Source organism: Corvus cornix, chromosome 2 (genome assembly GCF_000738735.6).
Source record: "Corvus cornix cornix isolate S_Up_H32 chromosome 2, ASM73873v5, whole genome shotgun sequence".
NCBI classification, from domain to species: domain Eukaryota; kingdom Metazoa; phylum Chordata; class Aves; order Passeriformes; family Corvidae; genus Corvus; species Corvus cornix.
Genome location: NC_046333.1, coordinates 55,902,953 through 55,930,851, shown reverse-complemented (window position 1 = coordinate 55,930,851; position 27,899 = coordinate 55,902,953). Strand labels below are relative to the sequence as shown.

Here is a 27,899-nt window from a genome sequence, read left to right as displayed (position 1 = left end):
GCAATTAAAATTATTGCTCCACCAAGAAGAGGAGGAAAAAAGAGCGTGAAAATCAGACTTTGCAAATCCCAAAGAGCTGTCCCAATTTGAAACACACATGAAATCAGCTTTGACTGAACAACGGAGGAATTTATGGGGAACTCTCTAAGTTTCTCAGTCTTTCAGAGTTCTGCCCAAATGTTCCTACTTAGAGCCTCTGCCTTAGATGCCTTCATGTCAGATGGCTATTTCTTAGGGAGCAAATCTGGTGACTACGTTATCTTTGAGATCATGTCACTACTTCTTGCATATTTGGGCTTCACCTGCTGCCTCTGTGAAATGCCAAATCCTATTTTTCTCATGCACAATGGTGCAATTGTTTTTTCCTTTTTTTTTCAGCCTCACAAGATCAGAATGCTCACTGAAAACCATGTCATTTTTCCTTGTCTTTGAAAGATGGAGACCGGAAGAATATTTAGTAAATATGGATTAAGGAGATACTTTAAATAAGTGCAAATTATTTTTCATAATACAGAGTGCTCTAAATAATACCATACAGCCCATCTTAAAGCATGGACACACTGTATGCTTTCTCTTTTTCTGCACAAATTAACCGTTCCTGAAGTATCTTTTTTTTCCTGTAGATTAATTCTGTTCATATTTCTTCTTTTCCCTGACTGCATCTAACTGACACCAACTAATAGCTGACCTTGTGGAAATAATAGTGAATTTTCCTGCAGGATTCAGAAGTCAGCTAACAGAAGCTTCTGGAAGAGTGTTCCTCTATTTGCAAAGGGACTTGTAGCACACTGTTTAAACAGAGTAATATTGGTTTCATTTGCACTGGAGAATTATCTTAATGTACAAATACCCTGAACTTTCTGCAGCTTTTGGAAATAACTTGAATATTACTTGCTCTCCTAGTCAATGAGAAACAGGCTCTTCATCAGCAAATAGAAAACCAGTTAAAATGCAAAGGAAACAGAATTTAATGAGAACACATTATTCTGAACAATATATGTATGTACATTTTAAAACTGTAACTGCCTGACAGATCAGTATCTATGCTTGTAAATTATGTCACATTAAATGAGTTAAAAGACTGACTTGACTTTAAATCCCAAATGTATTTTGCAGTCTGACATACTGCATTTATTATTTTTCAGGCCAGTATGGAGGTCTTCTCCTGTGAAAGCCAACCCAAATACAAAAACCTCCTGTATGCTATTTTTTGCAATTTTTTAAATAAAACAAGCATGGATGGCATCTTGGGCCTGATTCCTACTTGTGCCTCTGCCGATTGTTTTTAAAAAAAAGATGCATGTTTTATAGTGCATTTTTTAAGCTATCCCTTTGTCTTTTGTATTCACTGATAAGAAAAAAAAAAAAAGAATTAAAAATATCCATATTTTCCAAGGAATTATTACGTAAAAAAAAGAAAAAAGAATTAAGAAATGGGCAATTTGGAGCACCCCAAGGAAAGGGATTGTCAGTCTGAAGAGAAGTTGCTTTCAAGAAAAGGTAGCCTTTGCTACTCTTGGAGTTGTTGGCATTTCCTTTCAATATATCATAAAGAAAGAGAAGTAACTTTGGTATTTTCAGATGCTTTGATTTCCTGTTCCCGTATCTTCATATACATCTAGGAAAGAACATACATATATATATGACAATTGTCCACAATACTGTTTTTCTGTTCTTTAAAAGAACGATTGCAAACATGTAAACAAACCAGCAGTTCTAAACACAAAGCAGTTCTTCAGCCTGAATAAGATCTCTGGGGACATATTTGCAACACACTGATTTTTGACTAAATTTTTAGTATGCATAGTATGTCTAGTTTTTAAAAGACAACAGAGGTTTGAGCCATAAATAACATAATGCTTAATATGGCATCCTGCATTGCTGCTCTTTCTGTACAGCAATTTCAAGCTGCTCCTATTGTACAACAATAGTGTACCTGCCAAAGGGTGGTGGTAACCATGAACTGAGCCAGTGCAGTCCACAGTACAACCCTGTGCCAAATGCCTGGCAAGGCTTTGCATCCTTACTGCTCTTCAACAGCTGGCAGAGCAGAAAGTTGTGAAATAGTTAATGCTAGATATGAGAGAAACAGTAAGGATCAGAGGAGAGGAAGATGATGTAAAATTACCTTCATTTGGAGTGAAAATGAAACTTAAGTTACAAACAGTTTTTGTAAGCAATACAGTTATGAGCTGTCAGTGCTTATCTGTGAAAGCTGGCTAAACCTCTTGCTCATTAGCTTTGGCAGTCGTTTTTGGATTTCTTTCATATGAGGAAGAACCTGTTGTTCAGTTTGTCACAGGATTTGTATTTAGTGTAAAAAAATGTCCAAGGATAAGAAAAGAATCAAACCAAAATGGCTTAAAAGAATCTGTTTAATGAAATACTTGAGTATGTGACTATCCTGTAACTCCCTGTGACTATGGAGTCCAGAGATGGAGCAGAACAATTTCCTCAAAATCTGATTTCGTGTTTTCCCTTTGATTCTCTGGAGGAGCAGAGGAGGTGAATCTACAAAGGACTGTTGTGAAAAGCAACTAATGGAAGCACATGAATGTAAAAGTGCAAAGCCAGCTATCATCTCACCTCCTGTTCTGACTGCAATTAAGTTGTAAGTCTGTCAGTCCAAACCCAAGAGGGTTAAAGAATTTAATTATTTTCCAGTAGTATTTCTACCTTTCAAGAGCTGGTGTGCATCAAAAATTTTGTAATTATTTAGTGTCAAAGGCAAAAGTGCATTTGTGAATGAAAGGATAAAAAGACTGCAAAAAGCATGACGAAAAGTGGAAATGGCTATTCCCAGGTGTTAGGCATTGACTAGTCTGCAAATTTTCTGACACTATCACTGGGATTTCTAAGAGCAAGAGAGAAAACACCAGCTAATTCTGGTGAAGTTACATTCAAAGTGAGGATTTGAAAGATTCTCAAACTGTAAATCTGAGAATTAAACATTGCTTTTGACTGATTTTTCTTTACATATTTATTTTAAGAAATCAGTGAAATCACAGCAGTTCCAGTCAGAAGCATTTGGAATAAGAATAAAGTGACCACTTAACCAACAAATCTGTTTGGCTCCCATAAAATCTGTTCTCTTGCTTTTTACAAGGAGAGATTCCTGCCATAAACAGAGTGCAGACAAGTTTTGTATCATTTTTCCCATGAATATTGCTGATTATTGTACAGATAATTGCATACCAAGTCTGTGGGATTCATCCATAAGCAATCATTACTTTGCACTACAGGAGTCTGCAATTACTTTCCCAGCTTCATTCTCTGTTCTGTGGTGTTTTGTTTCTCCTTTATACTGAAAGCTGAAGCATCCTGCTGTAAGCATCAGAATTGACTTAGTTGTCCTTATTTATTTACCACTCAGAGTGCTCCTTCTCAGCAGATCAGGGAACTGGAAAATTCATGAATGTGGTCTTTCTAATCTGAGTACTTTACTCAGCATCATGCTTAGCAGATTTTGTGCTACTAGTGAAAATTTTTCCTATGTTTCCTTTTCAAAATATGAAATATGAAAAGAGCAGAAAAAATTGGTTTATGCAAATGAGTCCTTTACAACTACAGAATATGCTTTGCAAAGTTTTAGTTGAACTCTGAATTGTCACAAAGTTCAAGTTACGTTGTTGTTGCATTTATTCCTTTTTTCAGAGAGGTCATGTATCAGTGAGAAAGTTGAGAAGGAAGGCGTGTAAGAGGAAGAGTAAGAAAACACGTACTTTATGAATGGTATTTTTTTACATCTGGCTTTAAAAATCTTAGGGTTCAAAGTGAAAAATCCCAAGCAGAACAAAAACATCATTAGCAATTCAGTGTTGTTTTCTCACTGACCAGCTTGTTTTGACAAGCATGGCTGCATGTTTTCATACATAACTTGGACACACAGTTGAAGATATAACCTGCACAAAATTTTTTGTAGTTTAAGTACTGCATACTAATGTAGTCACATAAACATTGTGATTACTCAGGCAACTGATTAGCATATTGTTAAGAGTGTGTACTTTTCTTTTCAAGTATAAAAGAAACAAAACACATTAAAAAATCATAGAAAACGTGATATAATAGGCTTGTTACCAAATAAAGTCTTGTGTGCTGTTCTTAATTTGTAAGAAATATGTTCAATATTCACAACAGATTTATGGCAGCTATACCACAACTACAGAAACTTTAGTGTATTCACCCTTCTTATGCCAGTAAGTGATACTCAGTAGGTGATTTGAACAAAACCAGGTCTATGAGACATAAGCACAATGTGCTGGGGCCTTCCTGGTATTTAACTCAGCAAAAGTGTTTCTGTGGAGTTCCCAGCCAGGGTAGCACAGAACAAGAATTCTTTTGCTATGGAGACACTGCTTACTCAAGTACTAGTCTGTTAATATTTCAGTGACTATTTCAACAACCACTGATTATTATACAGCTGACCAATTTCAACATTGCAAAAAACCCCACCCTAACTCTACTTGGCACATGGCTGACAGGTCTGGAAGCTATGTGCCAATTAAACTGCCTTGACTGAATATTTAACCTGCTCAGTAGGAAGTGCTGATGTTTTGGTGCCCTATTAAATTAAGTGGGAATTTTCATTTGAAGCTGTGTTCAAAGATCTTACCTTTTGTTTTTCACACTTTAACAAAACTGGCATGATGAAACAACAGACTGGAGTCTTGAAGAAAAGTGGGGGATTGGATAGGAAATAGTGGAGGAATTAAGGTAGCTTATATCTTTCCTTCCATAACGCTCTCAGTGGAATAAAAAAACATCTACCAATATGTAAATTGTTCTGGGTGCAAAAGTATTTGTCTTTGAGCTACCACGTGAGTGAACACAGTCTGTAACTTACTGTTGGTGGTCTTGTTGCGGCTGCTCAGGAATGTGCTGAATAACTTCATAAACCGTACTTAGCATATCCTGGCCTGCGACAAAGTCAGAGCCAGGAACAGATTGACTTGAAACCTGAAAGCAGCAAAGTGTATTCCTACTATAAGTACAAATAGGGAAAGATTCAACAGAAATTAAACAGATAATGTAACTTGTAATTTTTTTAACTTTTCATCACAGTTTTGCTTGTGGATTGAACAGGTAATCTCTGCTAGTTTACATTTCATTTTGGGTAAGTTCTCATCACATTAATAGTAAGGCAAGTAATAGTTTTAAATACATTTAGCCCCTTAAAAGATTTAGGATGCAGCTTTTGCATTTAATACAGCAAATACTTTATATTAACATACCACAAGTCAAGAAAGAAACTTTTAATAAAGAGCAAAGCAGGAGAACAGACAGAAAAAAGCAGGAAATATTCAGGGCATGGGCTCAGCATAAAGCTCCTACTGGCCGGTCAAAGAGAGAGAAATGCAAGTAATTTTCATAAGTCAAGTAATACTGACTGTTCAATATGTTAAGTATATTAATTTCCTCTTATGTCAAGACAGATTTACCTAGACTCTGCATCCATAAGGAAATACCAATCTTTCTGCCTATACCCAACCTCCAGTTCTTCATTATCACCACTTTCTTATTTTCCCCTTTCTCTGCGGACTAAAATGAAGCAGTGGATCAGATGTGGACTTAACCTACAATGCTATAAATTTGAGTAGCTGAACATAAACCAGTGGAGTTTCTCCTCTTTCTTGAAATTTTACTGGAAATTATAGTAGATTTCATGGCTTGTTCATCCATCCTGTTGTTCTTTACACTGCTCTCTCCCTCCTGACCTACATAGGCCCTGATCCTGCAAGAATGTGATACTGTGATAGGATCAGTTTAAGGGATATAGAATCATAGAAGGTTTGGGCTGGAAGACCTTAAAGATCATCCAGGTCCAACCTGTCTGCCATGGACAGGGACATCTTTCACTAGACCAGGTTGCTTGAAGTCCAGTCTGACTCTGAACACTTCCAGGGATGGGACATCCGCAACTGAGGCAACTTGTCCCAGTGCCTCACCATCCTCACAGTAAAGAATCTGTTCCTAATATGTAATCTAAATATACCCTCTTCAGCATAATATCACTTACGTGTGATTATCACTTAGTGTGCTTAAGGCTGTAATGATTTAGGGCCTGATCTCTAAACTTAATTAGACTCTTACTGGCACAAATTATAACAGATGCAGTTCAGCGCCTCTGTTTTCTAAAAGTCTTTTATCTCTGCTGCTGTAAAAGTCTGTCCTCTCCACTAACATTTGTGGTAGCACTTTAGCCCTATAAATGTATCTTTCAAACATCTAACTCCATCAGAGAAGATAATTAATTAATATATGACTGGTTTTTGACATCATGTATTATGAGTACTAATCATAAAAAAAATTAGGTGTGACAATGTGACCATGCTTTAAGAGCTCTCCGTTACCTGACCAAATTGATGCTCTCCGAAGGAACAAGATTACATTGCTGGCAATTTTCCCCAGCAAAGGGAAAGTCTTTCTTCTACTTCCTCCAAGTTTTACCGTTGTCCCTAAATTTTGTGGCTGTTTCTAATTTTTTTCTTTGTCCTTTTAAATCACATCAGAATGATCTCCAACTCCTATACAGTAATGTCAGCAAAGACACAATGCAAGGAAGCAGCAAATGTTGCAGGATTTTTTTATCTGCAAGGAAAATTCCTTTGCTTAATTCCTCCCCCACAATACATAAAGCTAACAAAATAATTTTTGTGAAATATAGCTGAGACTTAGCTTACATTCAAACTTTAAATACTCCCCCTGAGCCTTTTCTGCCCTGCCATGGTTGAATGCTGCATGAGCAGAAATATTAGGGTCAAGGGAGAAAATGGCGTCACAATAATACTCTTGTCTGTGTGACACAAGTGCTTCAGTGCTACCCGACTACTCAACACTGCAAACAGCCTTTTAATATAGGGTAGTTGAATGGAGATTGCTGTCTTTAGAGCTTGGTTATTCCTTACTGCACTATGTCGATTACAAAGTACTGAACTACTAACACAGGAAGGAAAGAGCAAGTACTGGGTGAACAATAGCCATGAATATGGTGTCATACAGACATCCATAAAAAGCAACAGAAGCAAACCTACAGAAGGATTCTAGTACAGATTTTAGTATACTTAGAGAAATAGAAGAGAAACTAAACTGTCTGTTTATGATATAAAACCACATACCCTAGAACCACTGGTAAGATCTGGAAATGTGATGAACTCATATATCCCAAAATCATCTGAAGCACTTTCATGTCCTGAAGTTAGAACAGTGATTAAAAAAAGAGACGCAATATGAACCTGGAAAATAATGACTGGCAATGTATTTTGCCCTAATTTTTAAAACACCCAAATACTGGTTATGTGATCTGCTTTAAACCACTTCCCTGCCAAACTCCTAAACTGGTGTGGAGCAAGGCAGGACAGCTGCAGAGCTGCTTGGTGATTTCCCACACCTTGGACCAAGTGAGGAGCCTCTTCCTAACCTCAACCTCTTCCTAACCTCAAAATCAACAATTTTGATAGAGACATTCAAACTCTCTATTCTGGAAGGCTAAAATGACCAATTTACTTTCATTTCCCATAGAAAAGAGGCTGAATTCATAAATTCAGCACAACTATAGTGTAGTGAAGCAGTAGCACCTGAATGTTTTATAATGCTGAGAATAATAAAAGGGAACATGGTACTAATAGGTGCCACAGTATTATTTGGGTCTTCAGATACAGCGTGTATTTAGGTGTAGTTAGTCTCTTTATCTACCCTCGTACTGTCCAGGAGATCTGAGGCTCTTGGTTGTCTCTTGGGCATTACTCCACAGCAAAGGTTGCAGCACTAACAACAGGGTTGAGATTCCAGCCTTTGATATGACTTGCCAGGGTGATGGGCCCTCTGTGCTCAAGTGAATTTCTTACCTTCCTAAGTTTCATATACCTCCCTATCCTTGTGCATGTTTATGGTCTGCTCTGATGCTTTGGTAGAAAGGAATGGGAATAAAAGTGATATCCTTCCAAAGGATGGCTAGTCTCTAGCATCTCCTGCCTAGGATCATGTGGGAAGGATTGTGGAAGGAAAAGAGGCAGTGAAAAAACCACTCTGGGTCCTGATGACACAGAAAATAGTACAGAATATGGTAGAAGATATGTATACTGCAATGTCATTGTCTCATGATTTTGGTAACAGTTGATGCCACAAACATTTTCAATTGTAATCCTCCCACAGCGTATCACCTCTCACTGCTATCCCAGAGTAACACTGATTTAAGTAATTTTGGTCACAACAGCGGAATACAGGTATTCCAATCCCAGAATACTGGGACTAACAGGTAGAATTCAAGGCAACAGTACATACTGCTATGAGCTCCAGACATGAGCTAAACCCATGCTGACTTCTCATTTAGGTCTTATCTTAATTAAGTGATTATAGAGGCGTGCAACCCAACATAAAAACACACTTTTATTCCTTTTCTTCTTTTTTTTTCCTCTATGTGGGGATGCTATTTTTCTTTTTCAGGAATGGATTTTGACCTTATGCTCACACTTATTTCATTACCATTACCTGAAAAGGCCTGTGCCTTTCTGTAGTCAGCCTCTGCCCTAGAAAACATAAACATGTTTCTCAGTTTGACATCATAAGCCAAGGAAAGAAAATTAATATTAATAAAAATGCAATTCTCTGGATGGAAAGGACTTGTAGACCTAAGAATGAATTATTTTTGTACCTCCTCTGTAGCTTCTGTTGTATCACTGAAAAGAAGAAAAAAAGAAAAATTATTCTTTTTGCTCCAATGGTCCAAAAGAAGAGCTGGACTGTGCTTAACTTTTACATACCTTTATGTGGCTGATAGCTTTTCCATAAGAATAAAAAGGCCATAGCTAGGATCAAAAATAATGAAATTCCTGTTATTACTGCAAGAGAAGACAAAGATTTTCCTTTCTGGGCCAGCTTTTCCAACCCTGTGACAAAAAAGATGAGTATTGTATTTAATTTCTTGTTCTTTACAATGTGCTACAATGACACAGAAAAATTCATCTTTTTTAAATTAATCCGAAGCTAGTAAACCTGCATAGGGATACAAAACAGATACAAAATGTGGGGTCTTGTGAATGGGTAATATCTATTTTTCCCCACAAATCTCCTGAACTGAAAAAGCAATGATATGCGTATCAGATAAGACTCCAGAGCAAATTAGTGCCTAGAGCTAAATGAAAGTAATTAAATGTAATCCACAAATTACAGCACCAGAAAAAGATGCATATTATAACTTGAGGCATAAAGACACTGTACTACCAAAAAATAGGGTGAGAGAGCAGCTTGTGCTAGATTGGAGGGAAATCCTCCTAGCAGTAGGATCTATAAAGGAGGAGAGGACGAAAGATCCATTAGGCTTTTTCTAAAGATTTTCAGATCACTGACAGTCTGGTTGTTTATCAAACCACATCAGAAACCAATAAATTATCACAGAATCACAGAATTAATTAGGTTGGAAAAAACCTCTGAGACCATTGAGTCCAACCTATGGCCAAAGACCACCATTGCACTAAGTTCCATGCACAGTCTTGCCTTAAACACCTCCAAGGATGGTGACTCCACCATGTTATGTTTGTTTGTATTCATATCTAAACATATTCAAAATATTTCTTTCCTTTGCTCAGGCCTTTTGCTAAGGTATGCATTAGCAGCAGTTTTCCAGCAGGATTTTCTGATACAACACAAACACAAATTGCATAGATTACATACTTAAAAGCACATGGAAAACATCTGCAGTGAGTTTGCAAAGACAAGAATGTGAAAGTTAGGAAACACCAGACATAGTTGCTTGTGCACTCTTAATTTCCTCCTTTTGCTCTGAACTGCGCAGAATTAATGTAATTAGAGGACGTGTCACAATCCATACAGGTAAATTAATGTTGCATATTTGCTAGTGCCAGATTTATTAGTACAATTAAAATGTATATTATTTAGCTGGATATGTTTCCAGTAGTAGATGAGCTCCTGTGCAGAGAGCTAGAATTGCTTACATTTACTTACATCTCCATGTAATTCACGGGCATTGTGCTGGCTAAATGTGCAGTGGTTTTCATGAAGATTAAATATGAGGATTTCTAGCCAGATGTGTCCTAAAGACATGGGAAAATAAATCACTGCAATTTCACCAATTATTTTGTAGTCCTTCAGTGTACTGCTTTCCTTAGAAAGGAAAAGTCCAAATGCTGGAGAATCAGATGAGTCCTTCAAATTGTTCTTTAAAGTGAGTCATTTCAAATGGAGACTCAATAAATCACATCTCCATAGATATATCAGTGCAGAAAACAAAGACATGCTCTTTGCATGCATTTAACACACTCAAGCTGACTAAACTTGAAAACTGAGCAATGACTTGTGTACATGAGATACTGCATCTTATTTTAGAATGTTGGCTAAAACTGGGTAACAACTTACTGCAATTATTCATATCATTGTAACTTAGTAAAATCATTGTTTCATTGATAATTTTTAGGGTTAATTAGGCAGCTGTCTATAGCACCATATAGGTGAGTTTCTGTCCCATGGGGAAGTTGTGTAAGATCTTCTGAAACATCAGAGTTCCTGTCGCTACTGAAAGTGGGGTTTCCACTATTTTGAATGCCATGGTCCAGGCTCTGTATCTAGGATTACGGGGATAAAGAAAAGAAATATAGACAATTTTCATAGTCTTTGCTTAGTAGGTTTATTCAGTTGCAATCAGAATTTAGCCTGAGCAGCATCACTGAGAATGAATTATGTGTGAATTCACACCTCCTACAATCAGTCAGTGCTGCTCTGCAAAGTATAGCCTTGACATCTGGGTTTACTGCTATTTGAATAAACACTCATCAAAAAGAAAATGGCTATAGAGGGGGGAAATTATCTTTTTTATATTTTTACATACACAGGATAAAATGTTTTAATAAGATTTAAGTAAAATATTTGAAATTAGCAAATCTATTATTTTAAGTGCAACTAAACATGAACCTGTGGAGTCTTTCCTTCTTTTTGGCCTCTGAAAGGAAATCTCAGCTGAATATCATAGCTTACATGAACTTCCTGGAGAAATGTCATGTTTATTTCTATCAACACAGTTCTGGTTGCATTTGCTTTCACTACTAACCACAATATTTAGTTTTTGAGTGCAGTATTCTTACTACGAAATTGCAACACATCTTCCTTCCAGCATATTGAAAGCCCTGTATTTATGATGAATCAGTAAGTCAGCCTGAAAGATGGACATCTCCTCTTCTTGTTTACCAGACTAACAAATGGTTGACCTCTTTGCTCAGCACAAGTGAAATTGCTTTGTTAAATTTTCCAGTAGGCAATCTTAGTCTATCTTGTTGAACATCAATAGCATAAATTCCTTATTTGGAAATACTTGTATCCACCTGTACTGAGAAGACATATCAGACTTCCTCAATATCTTGTTCTTCGCTCTATGCTTCTGGAGATTTTCTGAAAAACCGCTTTGTTGCTGTCGAACACAATTGTACAGGAGCTGAGATTATAGTGTATGAGAAATAAAGGCATGTGTTCTTCAGAACCCAGCAATCAATCCAGAGATTCATAAATATGACAGGGAAATCATTTGCATGAACATTGTAACAAAATCCCACAAAACTTCAGTGTCTTAGTGGGTTGTGTTCTGAGCAGTGTCATACTGCAAGTAAAACCCGTATCTCACAGAATGTCCAAAAGCCCCTTTACTATATACTTAGCAAGACCTCAATTTTGATACATATTCTAAGAATGACTTCCTTTTTCTGGGGCTGACGCTCCACTCACATGTTATGCTGACAGCAATGAAGTTACATTCTTACCTACAGAAGTAACCACAACTGTGAAATGAGTTTCATCTCGTTTTCCAGTCACATTGTTGAAAGCACAGCACATGTAATCGATTGTCTTCTGGGCCACCTTATCAGATACAACTTCCAGATGGGGTCCATATTTGATTACTTGAGTGGTATTGTCATCCCTCTGAATCCATGAATAGATATTTGGTGGATTTGAATCTGCTGAGCAGTCAAACAGTACAACTTCCCCCATGTCAACGGTAAACACTGCCCCTATATTCAGACCTTTGTCTGATTTGACTCTAAGTCCATAAGGTCCATCTGCATTGGAAAAAAAAGGGAAATATAGTGAGAAAATGAAAATCAAATCACATAATTAAACTTTAATCAGAAGTGTATCTCTGAAGTCAGAATATTTAAATTAAACTAGCCTTTAGAATGGCTGGCATTCAGTCATTTCAATTAAAAGGCTTTCTGTTCAATAACTGGGTTTGTGCCAGGCTTAGCTCAGGCTAACCCATTTAATACTGGTCTAATTGCTGTTTAGGGAAAAAGCACGATTATGTATTTCTCAGTATGATAAAAAGAATGAAAACTGAAATCAGTTGGATTTCTATGAAGTAAAGGAGCACATCTTCAGGGACATAATTTGATTTCTACTTCAATGTCAAACTTACTGGCAGAAGTGATTTCTCTGCACAATTAAAAGTGTACAAATTAGCCTTGAAATATTACATTCACTGCAATAATTTACAGTATAATAATTATTTAGGGAACTACCTTACAGGTATAATATTGAGTGGGATGTACCTTAGATAAGTTCAGAAAAATGTTTCCATAAATAACTGCTAGAATAAACTTTAACTTTCCCTCCACTTTAGTAGGCTTGTACTATTCCAACAACTGTGTTTTTTTCAAGAGTAAGCCCTTCTGCTGAAAGAAAAGTTGTTTTCCTGAATATACTTAGAAGAAGCATATGTTGTTCCATAGTCATGTGTTCATTACTCAAAAAATTTAGCAGATCAGTATTATTAGTGTAACCTGCATAGGAAAATAAAAAGGGAAACAATATACTTAAATATTAAAGGAATATTTCTCATGCTATTTTTACTAGAACATTTCAGATCATTGGGGCTTTTATATCTTTACACATTAAAATTATTTTTACAGTTATCAAAGTAAATTAATGTAGAGCATATAATATTTGAAGTGTGCCTTATTAAATCACTTTTTCTAGTTTAAAAAGCCCCAAAACAACCTAATGATTTCAATGTTGCTAATTCCCTGAGGACTTACATGGATAACCAAAAATGTACAGACCTAATACTGAGAGAGCCAAAGAAGAAAATATGCAGAGTATCTTTTTGGTAGGATCTCTGAAGATCAATAAAGCTGCCTCACACAGAGTGGTGTAGCACAAAATGGGGACAGTACAGTGGAATTGAGTAATATCTCCACCTTCCTATGGCTGTCTGGAAGAATTAAGATAATGTTGCTGGGTTTGAATGGGAAAGTCCCTGTTACATGAAGCTGCACACTGGTACATTTCAGACTCTATTTCCCACCAGGAAATTCAGGATGCTGTTAGAACTTCCTCTAATATACACTTCTATTTACTGTCTTTTTTTTTTAAGACTCATTTATTCTCAAGAACACCTAAGCCACCAGCACACAGCACAAACCAGGCCATTTTGTGGATTTTTCTGTTTAAGTCTTAGACAAGAGAATATAGATCACCACGTATGACCTCAGTTTAGTCCACATTTAAGTAAATGTCCATATTTCACAACATAAACTTGTCAACCTTTCCGTTTTCTCTACTTACTTCCTAGTGGTAAGCTTTTTGCAGTCTCATTTTAAGGAATGGCCAACATCACGCATAATATTTTCTTGGGAAATGAAATACAAATTCACTTCAGCATGAATTAGTGTTGCTCCCACCTACATTGCAGCAGCCACTCTGAAGAACCAAAGCATTTCTTAAAGTTCTAGATGCTGGGCTGCTTCCTCACAGGCTCTGCAGTTCCTGAGCCACTTGCTTTATTGTCTCCAAGAGCCAGCTGACTCTGTAATGACCATTTCTGTGAAGTACAGACCTATACCCCACTGTTTTGGCTTGGCTGACCTCACTTGGGCTGCATGTTTCTGTGGAAGGGGAGGTTTTCACAGGGGCTCACCTCATACAGGTATTTACTTCCCTTTTTTTTCAGATCCAAAAGGAGAAGAGATGTACTGATCTTTGACACTTTCATAAATGAAATAAAGCCCCTCACACACTATTTATAGGCAGGAACATACTTTTTTTACTTTTCAGAGCATTCCATGGTTCTTCCAATCCAATTCGCCCTTCTTAAGAAAATTAGCTTTTATTTTCACTGATAATATGGCTTTGATATGTGTTAACAGAGATTAATGGTAAGAATAGCTGACTGGTTCCCATGCCCCCTCACTGTAGTGGGTGGTTTGCCACAGCCTTCAAAAGAATCAGAACTGAGTTCTGCTTTTTTTGTCAGTATCATAACAGTGCAGCATAAAGAGATAACAAGGAGAACTAGATTTTAACGAAAGCTGCAAGTTGAAAAAAATCATTATTACAAACACTGACACACACTGGCTGGGGAAGTAACTTTGAAAAAATCAAAGAGAGATTATCTTAAGAAGTAGCCAAATTTTGGCAAAACCTGAAAAGTGGCATTCCTTGCTGAAGTTAACACAAGGATCGGGTTACCCTTCTGCTTTGCCTGGAGCAATCTTTTGCCTCTCCTGGGCATTGTGTACATCAAGGTCCCTAAACACGGTGTAACTGACAGATATACACAGCTTCAAGGATGATTCTAAAAAGCAGGCAATGAACCATTACCTCTCTAGTACTAAGGATACTCTATCTTTTGGAAGACTTGAGGAAGAGAATCCCACTTGGTCTGCTAAATTTAACTCTATCAACACAGTACAACAGTGTCTGCTGCAGCCTACAGGACAGCAGCTTCTTCCAGTCTTGAAATAACTTGTTTCTGAGTCACACGGCTGCAATAGCCATGTTCCAGGCTGCATTATCATCATAACTAATGGAGAAGCAGGATAATATTAATAAAATGCGAATTAAAAACCACTTCTCATACTCAGTAAAAACCCACAATTACAGCCTTCATGGATCCCTCAGCTCTATTTTCCCTTCCCAGTATTGTTCTCTACAGAAAACTGCCTCTTGTCTCAGTAAAACCAGTTAACTAAATGATGTGTAAAATAATAAATCAATCTTTCTGAGTAACAATTTACTGCTCTGTGGGAATATTTCCAATTGCTCCTATCACTACGAGACTCTTACAGTTTCCAAGCAGATGGCAGGTATTTACCATGAGTGACCTTTTCTTTATCACCTCCAGTAACTCCCCCACAGCACTGACATATGGCAGACAGAGATCCCGGGGCCTGTTCTGGATTGTTATTGACAACTGGGAGCTGGGAGACAAACTACTTCTGCAGGCAGAGGTTGAACCAAATTAGGTGACTTCATATAGCTCAGGAAGTAAGACCCCAATTCCCATCACTGACTTGGATATAGAGAATACCATATATATTTGCAGCCTTTCAGCATTGCATTGTTTGCTCTTAATACTTTTTTTTTCAGATTTTACATTATGCACAAAGCAAACCCTCAGTTCTGATTAATTACAAAGGACATTCTGAAAATGCATACACAATAATATTTACACACATGGAGAAAAAGTGTATCTCAAGGTTTTTGATAGAGATGTATAGCACAACCACTCAAACAGCAGAAGATTCAAGAAATGTGGACACTTAAGTAACTTTGCGATTTTAAAATTCTGGTAAACAATAGGTCAAAACCAGGTTTCCAATTTAGAACTTGGAAAGATTCTACAAATTTGCTGACAAATGCATGTAATTGAGTGAGGAAGACAGGAAGAAGCAGTACCAGAGCTGGGACTGAAGGGCACACACGTTGTCAGAGCAAGTGTCCCAGGCACCTGTCAGCGTGATCAGTGCTTTGGAGACAATCCTGTGTGCAACAGGTCAGAAATTCAAATCTCATACGGGCTGTGCAACAAACAGAGCTGTCAGAAAGGCAGCAAGAGTGGCAGATGTTTTTCTACCCTGACCTGACTTTATTGCATTGGAAGAAGGCTGTCAGGCTGGATAGAGTGTCCCAAGTTTGAAGAGAGACCTGTATAAGGTTGATTCACAGCTCATTAAAGTGAGAAACACAGTAGAGGAACTGCATTCATACACCTTCAGCTCTCTTTCTTAGCACTTTAAGCACATAAGTGAGCTGAGACTGTTCTCTACAAAAGCAGGCATATAAAAATGTGCTACCTTGAGGAAAGAATGTGATTTTTTTTTTTTTAATTACAGTAGTGATAAGTAAAAGCTCCATCAGTACTGGTTATTTCCTTGTAGATCAGAGTATCGTGATTCCTCTGTATAATGAGATGAAAGGTCCATTAATATTTGCCCTGTTTAGGACTCTTTGAAACTGCTTCTTCAAGTCTGCACTGCTGTCAATCTTATAAGCTTACATCAGCTCATATCTAACAATGTCCTTGTTCACCTCTGCTAATTTAGGCAGTCTTTTTCTCTTCTGGTGCAGTGTGGAGATTTCCCTCATAGTTTAGATGCAAGTCACCCCCTTACCCAATTCTTCCAAGTTACAATTAAAAAAGGGTAGCAAAATAGATAATCAGAGATGAAAGGAGATAAAAGGAGGAGGAGGAAGATATGAGAGCTAGAGATGTAAGAGATGTAGGTTTTGAATATATTGGGAGTGCAATCATAACAAGTTGAGCATGGGCTGCCTACCAGCTGCCAGATGACAGAGCCTGGTGAAAGCAGGAATGAGCACCACTCCTTGGCTGGACAGGAATCCAGTTCCAGTCCTTGCACTGTGCCTTCCACACTGGCCCCTGGGTAAACAGGCTATATATGAATAGGACTGGTGGCAAAGTAAGTCCTAACCTAATTTCAGCTCTCCTCTGAGAAGTATAATTCGACCCCTGAGGAAATGAGGATTAGAGCATAGCAGGGTCACATATGTGTAGCATGTGCTACTTGAAAATTGAGGAGGCACTGGGAATGCCTGACATGGACCAAAATGAGAATGCCCTAAGATTTATAGTATAATTGTTGAATGCTGATTAAATCAATCTTATTTCCTGCAACTCAATTGGTTTTTCAGGTGCCTTCATTTCCAGTCAAAATACATGGCTGAATCATGCTATCAGTTCATAGATATCTTGTGATAGCTCAATCCCCCAGGCTCACTGCCTTGATTACTTTCCAATCAATCTCAATCTTATCAGCAGAAGTTCATGTTTTTTATTCTCTGAAAGGGCATATCCATTTCCTTTTCTACTAGCAAATTTCATCCCAGCTCTATTATTTTGTCACTGTCATTCAGCCCTCCTATTTAGTGTCATAAATGAAGTTCATTGAGATGCTCCCTATCTTTTTTCTGGTGCCATTAATGGAAATATTAAAAAGGACTGGACTTGAAATGATTTTGAAGAAACCCATTAATAGCAGTCCTTCAGCCTGGTACTTCCTGTGCTTGGCTTTTTGATACTGTTTGTTGTTTCCATTTTGAACAATATTTTTATGTAGACCAATCTAATTATTTTTTTCCTTTGAGTCACATCTGAAGACATCTGTGAAAATCTTGAAGTTCCTATTTGAATTCCGCAGTTGAGACTGATCTTCACAACTACACAACACTGAATAATTTTATTATCCCATTTTAAGTTAGAGCTATTACAAACAAGCTCAACTGTTTTCTGCCTGTTTTCATATTTGGAGGCACTCCTTCCAGAGAAATTATTCATACAAAGATAATAATGAATATTTAATATACTCACAATATATGATTGGTGCAATTATCTCACTTTCCATTGCACTGACAGGGTTAGATACCAGACAGCTGTAATTTCCAATATCTTCTTTTACAACAGGAACAATTAGAAGTGTAGCATTGTTTGATGAAAAGATATAATTAGGGCCAGCATGGAGATGCTTCCCATTTTTCATCCACTGGTAAGCTACCCTTGTACCTCTATCCACAGTACATTTTAGGGTAATATTCCCTACAAACTCCACTACCCCTGAAGATGGTTCAGTATGTACAGTTGGCTTTGCGACTGGAACTGTAAAATAAAGAGATATGAAGAGTTGTTAAAGTGATAATTATATTACATTCATGATTACATGATTATATTACAGTCATCATGGTCAAGATAGTTCAAATAGCAATCATCATTCTCTCTGGAAATTACTCATATTTCAAGTTTTATCTCTTAAATGTAGTTAAAGATTAAAAAAAGAAGGCCATATTCTCAGCTGGTGACTGTAAGAATTGTTATGGTGCATAAATAAAACCAGACTGTTTATATTACTGGTAATAGGATAAAGGCTGCAGTCAGGTGTACCACGGCCTCTTGCCTCTTGTATACAAATCACTGAGTCCACAGAAATGAAAAGAGCGCAAAGCATGACATTGCCCACTGTGTGTGACTTCTCAGCACGACTGCCCACAGCTTTGCCCACACTGGGCACCACTGAAATATGGGTGCTCCGGTCATGAAGATGTCTGCAAACTGGGATGGGTTTGGGAGTAAAATGGCAGCTACAACTTTGTCACCTCAAGACGTCATTCATCTCATTCCTTTCAAGCCCAACAGCTACAGGGCTGTATAATCCTCTGTATATATACCTCTGTATAATCCATACATTACAGAAGCCTCTTGTCATCCTTTTAGATAATTCTTTCCCATTTCCACTTTCTTTTAAGTCCCCAATACAGAAAGCAGAGCCTAAAGAGAAAATTTCAGTACTTCATGAATTCAGATCTGGGCTTCTTTTACAGACACAGGGCTACAGTCACCAGCAAAAGTCAATGACTTCTCTTTGTTACAGGAGGTAAAGCTGTTCAGAGAAAAAGACAATTTGAAATTCAATGCATCCTCGTGATAGCACAGCAGAAACTTATCAAATCATATTTTTTAGAAGTCTGTCTAATTTAATCTTAAGTGTTTCTATACCTCTTCAGTTTTTTTCCTTATGGTATAGAAACATCAGTGAATATATTAATTTTGCTTAAAGATATATTTTAGTATTCCCTCCAGCAGCAGTAGAAAACAACATCACTTAATTGTTAGCATTTATTCATGTATGGTTGCATTAAATGAGACAGTATCATAACCGGATACTAAGAACCAGTACTTCAAAACTATTGTAATTTTATTTTCGAAATGAAGATACTATCTGTCACTGACTTACCATCAACAGCTACTTGAATCTTTTGACTTGCAGCTATGGTGCCATTTCCACGGACATTGACTTTTACAATGTAATTGCCTTCATCACTGATATGCAATGGATTAATCCTCAAAGATGCATTCGGTGGTATAAGGGTAAATTTATGCTGGTATTCCAAGTCTGGAACTACTCTTTGATTTACAGAGCCAAGCAAGTATTTTGGATTACTTTGAGACTTCTCAAAAAGCCAAATTATCTGGATTTCAGAAGCTGTAGCATTGAAATTGTAGTCAACAGTAAGATGAAGTGGTTGCCCCTCAATACCATGGATGGTATGAGATGGTACTGTCAATTTTAAGGCAGAACAAATACCTGCATAAAAATGAAAGAACAAACAAATAAACAAACCCAAAACACAAATGGAAAACCTGGAAAATTCAAATGAGAAATTCTCACTGTGGAAAAACTCTCAAGGCTAAAACTTACATTTTTTTGCATGGTTATAACTCAGATTTTAAGTAAGAAAGGGGCAAGAGCTCACTGACCTTGAAGCTGGATCTAGCCACAGAGCTCTAGCCTCAAACTATACAAAAAGCCAAGGGAAGGATCTTTTACTGTTGAAAGTTTGACAAAAATGAGATAATGTATATTTACCTTAATGTATAAAATATTTTCCCTTCAAAATATTTCATATTTCTAGGTCTTACACTAACAATCTTGGATTGATCACTCAGTTTTTAGGATTTTTTCGGGGTTGGTTCAGCTACAAAGGAGCTTCTTAGGTACTCTGCCAGTTATACTGAGAAACTGACTGAAAATCTGACAAGCAGCACTTTCACAGATGTCTGACTAAAACTACATATTATTATTGTTGCTGTTGTTATTGCTGACTGCTCTGTACCTGTAAGACTAAATTCCAGAAACAATACTAAGCTTGCAAAAGTCAAGCATTCCAGTCTTAAGAAATTGGCAGAATTAAGGCTTGCTGTTGATACACACAAAAGTGAAATATTCAGCCACATGGTTAATTCTGTATTCCAAGAATTCTGTCTCTGTTATGGTGCAAAAAGTTCACTCCTCAGTTAATCATTGCCTTTACCATATATTTTTTAAATAATTTTTCTTGTGCTGGCTTAAGACATATTTATAGAACACCATTAAAACTTTAGTCTTGGGACTAAGCGATTGATTTTCACATTAACTTTTCCATGGCACTCACGAGAATAGCAATGAACTGATCTCACAACACCATTTTAACTGATAGAACTTTACAGATGAAGAATTTAAGCCCAGAGAAAATTAACAGCAAACATACAGACTCATTTTGGATGATCAATTTGAAATATTAAAGACAAGATTTTTCAAAATACTTATAAAGACATTTTAGTATGTTCAAGATGCAACTCCAATTGACTCTAGTTGCAGGTTTGATTGCTCAGATTTGTGTTCAATCTTGCTGAAAAGCATGCTGCAAGTGCTAAAAAACCCTAGGAAAAAGAAACCCCTTACAAGTAAGAAATGTAAAAACTGTGATTTAAGTAATCCATCTGCTACTGCATAAGAACACACTGGAGACTGAGAACACACTGCCCAGGACAACATGCAACACTTTCCACCATTCACCATCTATTCTCGTCCTGCTAATGATCATTTTTGGTTGGACCTTATGATCCTTGACGTCCCTCCAATCTGAGATTTTGTGATTCTTGACATGCTCACAAATACCTGTAATCAAAAAGTAACTTCCCAGCTGATGTACATGGAATCAATTTCTACCTGGAGAGAGAAGGGTGGGTAGGGAAGGGCAGAGGGAGCTATGTATGAAAAATATGTGACTGTGTTCATTAATATGATGCAGAGGTAACTTTATTTCTTAAATTCCTACTTTCATATCATTATTCTTTATGACAGAAATTGTCAAAGGTTCATTTTTGTCTAATTTCCTAGGTTATGTGACAGAAAAAGATAAAAATATCAACTCAGTAGCATAATATGGTATCTGTACATACCTTTTGGGTTAGAATGATCAAATTTTAGTGCACGGTTTGCCACGACTTAATTGCAAGGAAAACCTGTTGGGGATCAGGGTGGGGACACAAAAAGGGGGCGATGGCTACAGATGCAGCAGTAGTGCCAGTAATTATTGTCAGAAGTACTCTGGAAGGGCATGCAAAGTACCAGAGCAGAGATGGTGTGTGAGGGGACTGGCTCATGGGTTGCCAGCAATGCTGTACAGAATCTACCCCAAGAAAATAATTTTGTGGCTGGCTTCACTTTTCATAAAGCTGAGCAGTATTACACTCAGCTAAAGATAGCTCACAGCATTTCTGAGGGCATGACATGAAAACCAAAGGAAATGCTGCAGAATACTAACAGGGAAATATACAGAAAGTGAAATCCCTTGACAGAGTATCTGGCAAGCCCTCACTAATGGGGGCTAAAGAGGAAGCAGGCAGAGGGCTTCAGGCTGCATGGACTTTGACTTGCAAAGAACTGCCTGGGGTTCAGCTGAGACAGGAGGAGAACAGGGTAAAAAAAGAGTGTAGAAAAAAAGTGAAATGGCTTAAGTGGGGGTACATAGGACAGAGATGTTTACATACTTAACTTTCTAGATGAAAAACCTAAAACGGATGATGCACATCAAATTGAAGGCTGCTCCCCTAGCCCTTTTTAACACTATTTGTAGCCTGCTGTTCTCGCAGTTTTCTAACACTGCACAACTCTTTGAGGATTGCTAGACTCTGGTTAACAGGAGATTAAGTATTTTGTTGTTCTAACACTTCTCAGACGTTAATATGCTCCCTGACAACCTTACAGTACAAATCAGATTTAAACTGCTGTTGTCCACTTGAAAAAGAGAGACTCCTTGGGAGAATCCTTCACAAAATATTTAATGCTGGAGATCTATTTCACATAACCCACCAATTATATAACCACCCATTTCAATTTTTAGATCAACTGAAACAAACACATCTCTCAAACACAGAGAGATCTGCAACTAAAAGATCTGTCCATAAACTTACTCATTCTTTATGCACAATGCTGTTCAATTTTTGGGTTTATTTAGCTGTAAATAGGTGATTGTGCTGTTGGACAACATGCCAGTAACAGAAGCAGTGCAGTCACAAAATATGGAAAACAAATAATATTTCTCACAGATCTGTTTGTGCAAAAAATTAGCACAAAACCTAAGCAGATCTTGTGAGCACCAGGATAACTGGGACCACCAGTATGGAAGGTAACAGCATAACAGAGTAAAGAAAAGAGAATAGGGGCTGGAAAATCTATTTTCTCTGCAGTTAAAAAACTGTGGGAATAGAAACTGCAAATTAACTTTGTCCCATTTGATTCACAGGGAAAATTGGCTCTGTGTAATGTCTTGGAAAGAGATTTTGATCTGCAGTTAAGGAAACTGTTTTAGCTAGGACCAGAGGCGGTAAGGGCAGAAACCCCATTTTCCCCTCAGTCCCTTCAGGAGTGGCTTTGGATAACTCCAGTTCTTGTTGCTCTCTCTGGCTTTGCTGGGGTGATTTTGTGGAGTGCCAACATCACACAGGAGCTTCTCCATGGTTGGCAGGGCAAGGGAGAAGGCAGGCTGAGAGTGGGGCAAGTTATTAAATAATGGTGTTCTGTCAAAAGCACGGGTTTTACAGGAGCAGCGATGGCAGAATTCTGGTCTTCTCAGAGATCATGTCTTCTTCAGTCTGGAATATTCTTTATTGAGAGGGTTATGCTCTTCACCAAAAGTGTTGTCAGGCATTGGAATGGGATGCCCAGGGAAGAGGAAGAGTCACCCTCCCTGGGGGTACCTAAAAGATGTGCAGATGTGGTGCTCAGGAACATGCTTTAATGGTGGAAATGGCAGTGTTAGGTTTATGGCTGGACTTGATGCTCTTAAGAGTCTTCCCCAACCTAAAAGGTTCTATGATTCACTTGTATTAGACTAATTTTAATTTTTAATTTAAACTGAAGACTGTTATGACTAATCCTTGAATTAATGTTAATAGCAAAATCAAGTCAATGTGTCAAACTAAATTCGTATTTATCAGGCACAAATTCCATAAAATTTAAGCCTATCCCTACAGCTTTCCAAATATAATACACTTTTTTCCAAGACAATGGAATTCCAAAACCTAGTTTTTGTAAAATGATCGTAAGGGCTGTACCACAACGACCTCCATTTGGAGCTCAGTGATCTGTGCTTTGCTTCCATCTCACTTTGCTATCACCAGTATTAGCAAGCACAACAGAATTGTTGTTGACATAAAACAAGAGCTGCAGTTTTAGTTTAAATAAAAAACTATGACATAACTTTTGAGTTTATGGCATAAACTGAAACCTGCCTAGCGAGGTTTTAGCATTCTCTGAATTTAACATGCACATCTCCTTGTCTAAGTGAGTTTGGATTCTCAACGGCTTTTCACTAGAGTGTTCATTTACCCTTTCAGCTCTCCTGAAATGTGAGAAATGAAAATGTTTCTAGATCAGTGATAATATTTTTCCCCCCTTTTTACAGGTATGTTCATTTATGAAAAAAAACCCCAAACAACCCAGGTGTAATGGTCCAGGGAAGCTGCAATTTCTATACCTCCATTTATATCATGGAAAACTCAGGCATACTCTTCCCTGGATTGGGATTTTTGCCCAAGAAAAAGTTCCAGTGAGCTTTGTTACAGGACTCAGTTTTATTTGCTGAGGTCAATGTCTTCAGTGGCCTTTGTGTCATGTCTCCAACGCACCTGATTCTCATCATGATATAAAGTATGAGCAGCAATTTCCCTTACTAGAAAATGAGTATGGGTAAGGGTGTGAGACTTCCTGGTGAACAAAGATGTACTCTAAAGCACTCTGCTTGCATGACAATAGCTCTTGTAGGATTTTAATGAGAAATAGCCAATAAAGTGATCAAGTAGGTAAAGAACAAAGTCACTGGTTTTTATCAACCAAATATTTTTCATTTTTAAAGAAGAGATCCAATATTCGTCATATAAACCATCAATTATTACGAAGCCAAAAGTCTTGAAAAAGTATTGAGCTCAAAATCAAGGAAACTAAGTGACTCTATAATAAGCTAGAACTGTGACGTTCACAAAGATGATAAAAGAAAAATTGTTCTTATACGTGAATGATTAGAGGAAGCACTGCATTTGTAATATATATTTCCTCTGTTGACATTTACAGAAACAAATATAAAAAAAGGTTGTTACAGTAGTTTGTAGAAATAAGTTTATCTAACATTTGATCACAGGATATTTCTGCCAAAGTACATAGAACATCTATTTTTTATCCATTGCACGGATAACAAATGCACCCTAATGAGAACTGCACCCAGACACCAAACAAATGCACTATTAACGGGGAGACATTCTTCAGTTGACTAAAAGCTTAACTTAGTTTCAATACCAATTACATTTAGGTATTACATATAAATTAATCAATCATAAAGAAGTGAAAAATAATGTTATCAGTGTTGTCTCAATAAACTTTTAAAGAAGTGTAACAGCTTCTGTATAATCCTTGGTTCAGAACCTGTCCAGCCTGATTTGTCAAAAAGAATGCACAATGTATATATTACTCAATAAAATGTAATGATATATATTTAATCAATACTCAAGTTTTAAATGTAGATTATATATATTTAATCAATACCCACGTTTTACATAGAGATTATGTATAGCATTCATTTTTGTTCAGCTGCTAAAACTTTAGCTTCAACTACAAAACAAGTTGCCACTATCTGATGAAAAGCTTTTAGGCTACCTTCCTGAAATAAAACATCTGACAATACAACAGAAATATCTTTAAATTTATAAAGATAAATCTTATATAATCAATTCACATTTCCACAATGGCAATCAAATATAATTCATATCTTATCTTACCTACAAGCAGAAAATATATTTTGCACTGTAAGTCCCAAAAGAAGTTTGCTAAAGGGCTCCATGGAAGCATCCTGTCCCACACAAATGCCACCTTCTCAGCACTAAGCCAGGGCTTGGACCTGCAGCTGCTGGTTTATTTGCTAGGGAAATCAGCAATGAGTTAACAGGTCCTATCCTGTCCCCTGCCTTACGTGATTTGAATATGTGTATACAAAGAACAAAGGGAGTGGAGCACCTGTTAGATGAGCACCCATCTTCATTGCCTCTGACTTTATCATAACCCTGCCCTGACAGTCACAGCAAATATGACACAGAATGTAATAAATGGGGCACACAATACAAAGTACATTTAATTAATAGAAGTAAGTAAACGTACCAAGTGAACAGGTTATACAGTTATTAACTTCCTTTAGTTACAGTTTCATAAAAAATACCATGATGCTACATGCTTCTGCTTATTTCAAACTAAAATTGGTATTCAGAATATTTTTTCAGATCTTTTCTAATGACAACCTCTCATTTTCTCTTAAAAAAACCCCATTAAACAGCTATTAAAGAGCCTTACTAATTTTTTCCTTGCACTTTCAAACCCATAACTTTTCTGTATTTTTTTCCTTAACATAACTCAGCAAAGAATGAATTCCCTTTCTCTAAACAACATGTGATGCCAAGTGCCTCTGAGACATCTTTGAAATGAAAATCCTATGGCTGGAGTGGTGAGCTTACTACAATTGTTAACTGCTGATTATTGTTTCTTCTCCATTAACTTACATCAGTTTAAATTAATATTAATGTAGGGTTTGGATTTTGTCCAAAGCTGTCATTCACCATACAAATCAGCAGCAAACTGGACAAACCTTCCCAGAGCTGTGCAGCAACAGTTTGCAGCAGCAAATGTTAGCGGTGACAGAGATGGTTTATCCATACAAAACCACACAATATTTTTCACTAAACAGCACTTAGGCAGACTATTACAGATTAACAAATATTAGGCTAGACTTGTATCCTGCTTTGTGCAGGAGGGACTGGCAGCAAGGTATTGCCTCCCTGTCACTGTGTGCTAGGAGCAGGGGTCCAGCAAGGTGCTAAGTCCCCATCAGAAGGGCTGAACACTCAATTTTTACCTCAGTTAAAGAGAGGTGAAAGCACCCAGATGCTTCCAGGTCCAATTTAAGAAACACAAGGGTTATTTCAGGTAAATAAAGCAGAAGTACAGTGGTCCCACCAGAAATAATATCACCACCCGACATATGTCAGGAGATGATTAGGGTATTTCACATATTCCCAAAGGCTTTCTGGCTCCATTGTCCTGCCCACCTGAATGTTGTTGTTTATAATCGGCTTCATCCACTTAACTGTAGGCTAGATATATCAAATTGCAACCTTTTATAAAACCTAGGTTAGAAATTATTATCTACTTGATTTCACCGTGTAAGAAAATATTGGTCATAGGTTCTAACTAAGTTCTAACTGAAATAATGGGACCTTTTGCACTGGAATAAAGCCTGGGTTGGTACTTTAAATGCCCCATATGGGGAAAGAAAATAATAATAAAAAAAGGAACAGATTAGCACAGTTACGTTTTTCAATTTCAAATTCCAGCATTTGAATATATTCTTGATGTCATTAATATACTGCAAGTTTTTACACAAACTCACACAAATTTAGTGCATGTGAAAAATGGGTATTTTTTCCGTAGAACTGTAGCTTGTGCTAGCTGTTAAATGGCATTTAGACTTAATACAAATCAAACCTCCCTCCTTTTGAATAGAAGCAACTACATTAAAGCAACACTATCTGCAGCACCAACAATCTGAAAATTTTAGTTATTTTATTAATGAGAAATAACTTTGTTATGTGCTAAACTTGTTAGAAGTTTTCCACAAAACAATTACACGTTATTCCCAACGGTAGCCAGAAGTAATGAGCTCCTACTAAAGAAAGCAGGGAGGGACCATCGGTCCTGACCCTCCCTTTGTCAGTGTGTCGTTTCAAAGCCACCTGCTCTTACCTGCCCTACCCTGCAACAACACACCAGCAGCTGGGGCGCTGAGCAACAGCAGGATCAGGAAACACGCTGAGCTGACCCATGTGCACTCTAGAAGGAAAAAAAAACCTCCTTTTTCTACAGGTACAACCGTGCCACAGTGGATGTGCCGGTAGTCTTATCGTCGAATGCTGTCTCCACTTAAGTAAAGACTGCAGGATAAAGTCTTTCTTTTGTTGCAGTGATATAAAGTAGATTTAAAAAAGCTATCTGGTGGGTTTTGGTGTAGGGTTTGTGGCTTTTTTTTTTTTTTTAATTGCTATCTGTACAACTAAATAGAGCGACACAAGTCTGTTTTGGCGACGCAAAACTACCTCCGTCACTCGTGAACAGGCCAGGCGCGCTTTGTGCGTAACGCCCGTAATAACCCGGGACAACGGGAAATGCTCCTTGTCTACGTGTATGCTTTAACTTGTCTCCACAGACAGAGTCTCGTTTTTCCCTCTCAGGCAACCGCTTTCGAAAGCCACACAGGCGAACTGCAGTGTTCAAAGAGCCCAAGCAGCCGCGGCGGCTCCCGCTCCCCCCCGGCCAGAACGCCCCTCAGCCGCAGCACCCGGGCCCGCCCCGCCCGGCGCCCTCCGGGCCGCGCTGCCGGGACTGTAGTCCGGGCCGGCCGGCCGGAAACTACCGCTCCCAGGGAGCCGCGGGCGGGCGCGGTCAGGTGGCGCCCAACATGGCTCCGCCCGTGCCCCGGCGTCTTGCGCGGCCGCTGAGCGCAGTCGGGGCGGCGGCGGGGCCATCATGCAGAAGATCAAGTCGCTGATGACCCGCCAGGTGAGCGGCTCTTCTCGGGGGGGGCGGCGGGGTCCCGCCGAGGCGGTCCCGGGCTCTCCTCGGGGCCGCCGTGCCCGGCACTCCGGGGAGCCGCCGGTGCGCGGGCATCGCCCTCTGCCCTGCCCGGGGAGGGAAGGCTTGGGGCGTGCGAGCTCTTGCTGCACACGCATCCACCTTGTTTTTCCCATT

The 27,899-nt window shown here is 38.0% G+C and overlaps 2 protein-coding genes across 5 annotated transcripts in view; one reads left to right on the top strand and one right to left on the bottom strand.

The window, feature by feature from the left end:
• Positions 1-950: 950 nt before the first annotated feature.
• HEPACAM2 (HEPACAM family member 2) lies at positions 951-25,150 on the bottom strand. 2 transcript variants are annotated; one of them, XM_039550184.1, is made up of 10 exons: positions 24,887-25,150; positions 19,026-19,376; positions 17,609-17,893; positions 11,763-12,059; positions 8,760-8,885; positions 8,651-8,675; positions 8,488-8,525; positions 7,116-7,189; positions 4,844-4,956; positions 951-1,618 (listed from the first exon to the last, which is right to left on the bottom strand). In XM_039550184.1, exons 1-10 carry the CDS (start codon positions 24,954-24,956, stop codon positions 1,609-1,611), a joined length of 1,389 nt encoding a protein of 462 aa, XP_039406118.1. In that variant the 5' UTR covers positions 24,957-25,150; the 3' UTR covers positions 951-1,608. The 2 variants fall into 2 exon arrangements, with proteins under 2 accessions (XP_039406118.1, XP_039406119.1); XM_039550185.1 differs by lacking the exon at positions 951-1,618 and having other exon boundaries at positions 4,840-4,956.
• Positions 25,151-27,573: 2,423 nt separating this feature from the next.
• The window catches only part of VPS50 (VPS50 subunit of EARP/GARPII complex), an 84,893-nt gene continuing 84,567 nt past the window's right edge, over positions 27,574-27,899 (top strand). For all 3 annotated transcript variants that reach the window (XM_039548927.1, XM_039548928.1, XM_039548926.1), the window contains exon 1: positions 27,574-27,710. In XM_039548927.1, the coding sequence (XP_039404861.1) occupies positions 27,678-27,710 (33 nt within the window). In that variant the 5' untranslated portion in view covers positions 27,574-27,677. The remainder of the gene's footprint in view (positions 27,711-27,899) is intronic.